Source organism: Coffea arabica, chromosome 2e (assembly GCF_036785885.1).
Source record: "Coffea arabica cultivar ET-39 chromosome 2e, Coffea Arabica ET-39 HiFi, whole genome shotgun sequence".
Classification (NCBI taxonomy): Eukaryota; Viridiplantae; Streptophyta; class Magnoliopsida; order Gentianales; family Rubiaceae; genus Coffea; species Coffea arabica.
In genome coordinates, this window is record NC_092313.1 from 61347309 (window position 1) to 61354083 (window position 6775).

General features: G+C 45.4%; 1 protein-coding gene across 1 annotated transcript; it reads right to left on the reverse strand.

Annotated features, from left to right (window-relative positions):
• Positions 1-327: 327 nt before the first annotated feature.
• On the reverse strand, positions 328-822 carry LOC140036374 (uncharacterized). Its single transcript, XM_072077758.1, has one exon. It carries the CDS (start codon positions 820-822, stop codon positions 328-330), a length of 495 nt encoding a protein of 164 aa, XP_071933859.1.
• Between the last annotated feature and the right edge of the window lie 5953 nt (positions 823-6775).

Genomic DNA, 6775 nt, shown 5'->3' on the forward strand with positions numbered 1-6775 from the left:
GTTATCTGCAAATTGTTTTCCATTGTCAGATATGATGACTCGGGGCAAACCGAAGAGACAGACGACACATTTTCAGAAGAATTTTTGAACAGCCAGGCCGGTTATGCTCCGCAGGAGCTCAGCTTTTACCCATTTTCTGAAGTAATCAATAGCCACCACCACATAGGCATAACTGCCTACAGCTCGAGGAAAGGGTCCAATGATATCTATCCTCCATTGCTTAAAAGGCCAAGGAGACGTGATGGGGACCATGAGATTAGTTGGTTGATGGTGTTCCGAGGCATGGTGCTGGCAGGAAGGACAACCAAGGACTAGGAGTTGGGCATCTCACCTGATGGTCGGCCAAAAATAGCCAAGAAGCAAGGCCTTTTTGACTAACATTTGGTATTCGACGTGTGTCCCGCATATTTCTTCATGTATACTCCTCAGGACTTTCTCCCTCTCCTCAACAGTAATGCACTTCAGCCATGGTCCAAGATAAGATCTTTTGTATAAGTAGCCGTCGCGGAGTGCATACCGAGCTGACTTGCGCTGGATTTTCCTTGCCGCGACTTTGTCATCTGGAAGAACACCGTGACCTAGGAATCTGACTAGAGGATCCATCCAACTGTCCCCCGAGCTCACCGAGTAAACTTTATCTTCCAGGTAGCCTTGTTCGGATAAAACTTCCACGAGAACAGTCTTGTTGAGCGCAGAGAACGAGGTGGAAGCTAGTTTAGACAAAGCATTAGCTCGCCGGCTCTGGGACCGCAGTATCCTTTGGATCTCAAATGACTTAAAATAAGCTGCCAGCTGATGAACCTTAGAGAGGTACCGTTGCATGGTTTCCTCTCTAGCCTCATATTCTCCTTGGACTTAGCATACAACGAGTTGGGAGTTGCTATATATGGAGATGTGCTGAGCACCCAGCCGTCGAGCTAACTGTAAGCCTGCGATGACCGCTTCGTACTCAGTTTCATTGTTGGAAGCAGTGAAATCAAATCGGAGAGCATACGAACATGCCTCTCCGTGAGGGTTTTCGATGAGCAATTCAGCTCCACTACCATCACTATCAGATGATCCATCCACATATAAAGTCCATTTTTGCAGCTCGATTTTTTCTGAAATGGCTTCTTGGCTCACTGGAAAGGTGAGCGGCTAGGAAATCTGCCAGCGCCTGTGCCTTGATGGCAGTTCGAGGTTCACAGGTTAGATCATATTCCCCTAACTCAATGGCCCATTTGGTGAGACGTCCAGAGGCCTCGGGCCTCGACAGTATCTGCCTGATGGGCTGATCTGTTCTCAACCGTATAGAATGAGTTAGGAAATAAGGCTTCAACCTCCGGACTGCATGGACTAGTCCCAACACGAGCTTTTCTACTTGAGTGTACCGAGTCTCTGGTCCGCGCAAGACTCGACTGACGTAATAAATCGGCCTTTGGATACCATCATCTTGTATCAACACTGTTGCGTTTACTGCCTCTTCAGCAGTGGAGAGGTAAAGGTATAGCGTCTCTCCTGACCTCGGCGAGGTAAGGGTGGGAAGATGGTGCAAATAATCCTTCATTTGTTCGAAGGCCTGTTGGCATTCTTCTGTCCAAGAGAATTTATCAGCCTTCTTCAATACTTTGAAGAAAGGCAATGCTTTCGTGGCAGACTGAAACAAGAATCGGTTCAGAGCCGCCAATCGGCCCGTGAGTCTTTGCACATTTCGGAGAGTTTGAGGTGAAGACATTTCTTGGATGGCTTTCACCTTATCAAGATTGGCCTCTATACCTCGGTGTGACACATAATACCCCAAGAACTTTCCCGATGTGACACTGAATACACACTTCTTGAGGTTAAGCATCATTCTGGTGTCACAGAGAACTTGGAGGACCTCTCTTACATCGGATAGAAAATTCGAGGTGATTTTGCTTTTCAGGAGGATGTCGTTCACGTAGACTTCAACATTCCTGCCTATCTGGGGTTTGAACACCCGATTAATCAATCGCTAGTACGTCGCCCGACATTTTTTAACCCGAAGGGCATGGTAGTGTAACAGTAAATTCCCTGATCTATGTAAAAGGCAGTTTTTTCTTGGTCCTCTTCACTCATTCCTATATGGAGATAGCCTTTAAAAGTATCAAGGAAAGAGAGGACCTCGTATCCCATAACTAAATCAACCAGAGCATCGATCCTCGGCAGCGGATAGCAGTCTTTCGGACAGGTTTTGTTCAGATCAGTGAAATCTACGCACATCCTCCATCCTCTCGTGTCTTTCTTAACCATAACCGGGTTGGACAACCAGGTGGGATATTGCACTTCTTTGATCATCCGAGCTGGCAGAAGCTTATCCACCTCTTCGGCCACAGCTTTGTTACGGTCGGGGCCGAAGTGTCTCCTCTTCTACTTAACAGGTCTTGCACGAGGGTCTACGCTCAACTCATGCATCATGAGGTGATGGGGTACCCCCACAACCTGCTCGGCGGTCCAAGCAAAGACATCCTGGTACTCTCTGAGCAAGGTTACCATCTCGCCTCGGAGAGGCTTGGATAAGTTGGTGCCAATGCGGATGGTTTGATCAGGGTTTGACAGATCCAGAGGAACTTCTTCTACCTCATTTCCGGTCTCCAGTCTTTGAGGCTTTCCAGAGTGTTGAGGGTCCACACAGTCTATCGAGAGAATGTTAGACCTCCTGCTCTCGGTCCTCGGCTCGACTGTTGAAGAAGAGACAGCCTGCAGGGTAGCGACGTAGCACTCTCGCGCAGCGCAGACATCGCTGCTCACCTCAGCTATGCCTGCGGGCGTGGAAAATTTGAAACTTAGGTAGTACGTCGAGTACACAGCCCGCAACGTATTCAAGGTGGGCCGCCCCATAAGTAGGTTATACGGGGAATCAGTTTTGACCACAACAAAATTGACAGGGATGGTTCGGCACCGAGGGTGTCTTCCGACTGTCACTGTCAGCGTAATCATCCCTTCCGAGTGGACAACATGTCCCCCGAACCCCACTAGAGGAGTTTTTACGGGTACGAGCTGATCTCTGGTCAACTTCAAACTTTCGAAGGTCCGGTAATACATGACGTCTACCAAGCTCTCGGGGTCAACGTACACATTTTTTACCAGGTAATTATTGGTCAATAGCTCAATCACTAAGGTCTCGTGACTGCTGGAGACGGATTGAACGGGGTCACTTGGGCCGTATGTAAATATCTCCGTAAGGCGAGAGCTTGTCTCAGCCTGATCCGGGTTAGCTTGCCTGTAGATCCTCTACCGGGAGTTTTGGCTATCTCCTCCCGTCGGACCTCTAACTATGGTATTTATGACCCCGACTATGTTGGGACCATAACCTGTCCCATGACCATGGGATCCGTCTCGAGGAGGCCTCCTTGGCTCCCTAGGATCTTTAGGGGACGGTAACTACTCCGTGATCCCTGTGTATCTTCTCGGCGTTGTTCACCTCGGTGATCACAGGTGTCACCCCTGTTGCGTTCCCCGTCTCTGCGGATGAATTGCCTTAGGTACCCCCGCTTGATTAAATCCTCGATGTCTTTCTTAAGATCATTATAGCCCTCAGTTTCGTGCCCGATGTTCCGGCGATAGGCACAGTAGAGGTTAGAATTCCTCTTTTTTCTTCTTCCGACCATTCGAGGAGGAGCGCGTCCGAGGTGATTCTGCTCCATGATCACTAGGATATGAGAACGGTTGGTGTTTAAAGGGGTGAGATCGGAATCAGGGATGGCCGACTTTCCATTAACAATTCTGTCAAAGACACTTCGGCGATCCTGTCGATCTCGATTGGGGATCAAAAAGCCTCCAACAGAGTCAGCCTCACCTCGGCCTGATTCTTTTCTTCTTCGCGAATCATATCCCGAGTGGGCTACCTATGGTTTTTTCTTCATTCGGTTCTGGTCTTCAGCCTGTATACCCTTTTCGACCTTCTGCCAGAGCTCCCGAAGTATGCGAGGGTATTTCTTGTGCATTCCGGTGTTGAACACTCCGGCAATAAGCCCATTGGTGAAGGCGGCAATAGTTACTTGCTCGTTGGGGTCAGGTATCCGCACGCTTTATTCTTGGAACCTCTGCACACAAGCATGGAGGGACTCCCCCGGATTCTGCTGTATATTCAGCAGGTAAGCCGAGGTCTTCGTCGTTGGCCTGGAAGATACAAACTGGTGGAGGAATTTGTCCACCAACTCTCCCAGGGTGGAGATGCTCCTAGGTTCTAGACTCCAGAACTATTTTCGAGCAGTCCCCTGTAGGAATACGGGAAAAACCCGGCAGATAATCGGGTCGGAAATACAGTATAATCGAAAAGCCGAGATAAACGCGTGTATGTGATTCTCAGGGTCACCTCGAGCATCATAAGGGGGTATGCCAGGTAGCTTGAAGTTTGAGGGAAACCTTTCCTCGTTGATGTCGTCTGTGAAAGGCGGAGCACTCATGTAATCCACTTCTAACTTCCCAGGGAGCCGAAGTTCTTCCTTAGCTCGTTTTCCTAACAGACCCCGTGAAAGTGCCTTAAAAATGGAGGCTATTCTAGAAGTACCCTTAGATAAGACCCGCTTCGGGGTGCTTCTCAGGGAATGTCTTCCATCAGATTCCTTCTCGGATAGAATCTCGGGAGACTCTTCTGACCTTTTCTTGGAGGATTCGGCCTTTTGTTTGCCTTGCCTCTTGAAGTATCTCCCCAATTCTTCAAAGATGTTAGGGTTTTCAGCCACGAACTTAGCCATTCGGGTCATGGCTTCTCCGTTAGTGAGTTGGGCCTTAGGAGACCCCTGTCCTTCAGGAACATCTTGTTGGGCTGTAGCGTTGGGCTCAACCCCAATGGTGAGAGCCTTCCTGCTCCTAGAACGCGTAGGTTTCATTCTCTAAATGTCTTCAGGTTCCCACAGATGGCACCAATTGAAGAGGTGATTTTCGGTATCGACAGATGGTATTCTGGCACAGGAGTGACCTCTTGAAGTGGGTACAGTTTCACAGAAGTCACATATTCAAATTATCAGAGGCGGGGCTGAGTCCCCCGGTATTCCTCCGACGATCTAGTTAGTATATATTGAGAAGGGGTTTAATGGGGGTCTTTGAGAGAGTATCTTACACAGTACTTTTTTTTCATCCCTTTTTCTGAGTGTGATCTTTGTATTTATAGGGGACAATTGAAAGGAATGGCGGTAGGGATCAATTTCCCAGGTCCTGACAGACTGAGCATGTCAGTCTGTCCTATCGGGTCTATCGAACGGGTCCCATCAAATGTCTTGTCTTCTTGCAGGTGTCAGACTGTGACCTGTTCTTGGCTGTCCCATCAGACTGGAACTTCATAATGACCACTCCGTTGGCCGAGGTGGTCAGGTCGGATGGCGGACTCGGGTGTGCGACACGCCTCAGTACGGTAGGCCGAGGTGAGAAACGAAAAGCCTTACTACCGAGGGGAGCGGCTTGAAGGAGCCGGGGTGATTGAGCCAAGCCGAGCCGAGATGACCGCCCTCAGTTGGGTCGAAATGACCACCCTCAGCTTGCATCCACATTCCAACTTAGTTTATAGTATAAAGAGGTTTTCTGGGAGTTTTTGAATCATAGGGGCATTTTGACTTTAGCTAGTACCACAGGATTTTTTTTTGTATATTTTACCTTGAAGAAATTCATCAATATTATTAGAATACATATGAGAGAATAATGTGCCACCGCATCTTATGGTTTCTTTTATCTATAAGAGTTACTACACATATAATATATACCAATAATCTTACTCATTTTTTAACAAATATTTGAAAAAAATATTTGAAAATGTACTTCAAGTTGTTCATATCAAAATTCAAGGCGGTGTAAGTTGCTAATGTCTTAGGTTATTTGCAATGAGGTTGGATTACTCTATTCGTTTGGAACTCAGTTCAAGAATCAGCAATATTAGAGTTTAAATATGATTGAATATCCTATTACATGAATGATCTACTTCACATACAAGCACTCAAATGAACTTTTGAACATTAGACATATAAAGAACGCAAAACATGGCATGTTAGATTTTTCAAATAGTGTGTCACCTAATTTCTAAAATTTACACTTGATGAAGTTTAAAATTTAAATGTAAATTTCTTCAACTACAATGGTATAGGTCATACACGAGTATAGGGAGGATTTGTAAGTCAGATCTCATAAGGAAGATTAATCAACTTACCAATATTTATCAAACTCATCTTAGACTAATAACAATTGTAAGAAAATAGAACTACACTAGAAAACATATGACAAATGAAAATAAAAGAACAAGAGAAGCTCATAGGCTTTTGGATTTCCTAACTACCCTTGTTTGTAAAACTTATCGGTTAATTGAAGTTTCTTCCTTTGGAGAAGCAATGACATAATTTACTAACGTATATGATACCTACTATCGCCAGTATACATGCAACCTATAATAATTCTATACCTACTTTTGTAGTATAAAACTAGTTACAAGTTTATTAAGGTTTATAAATTACTTAGTGAAAGCCACAAAAGTATAACTCTACTTTTGTAAGCCTACAACTTAATTTAGTGCTTTTACAAACTAGAAATGAGCATCCACTTTCACTACTTCATTTAATACCTTAGATAATCATATTAAATAACTGGTTAATTAAGTAAACAAAAAACACTAAATAATTTGCACAAAATATAAGATTAATTAACCAAGAAAGTATCAAGTAAGAAGTTAGAATACAAGAAATATAAATTGAAAGGACAAGAAATTATTATTGACAAGTATATATTTTATGTAACAGCCCCACCTTCCCCTAAGGCGAACCAAAGGGGTTAGCGGACTGCCTGCCCAGCT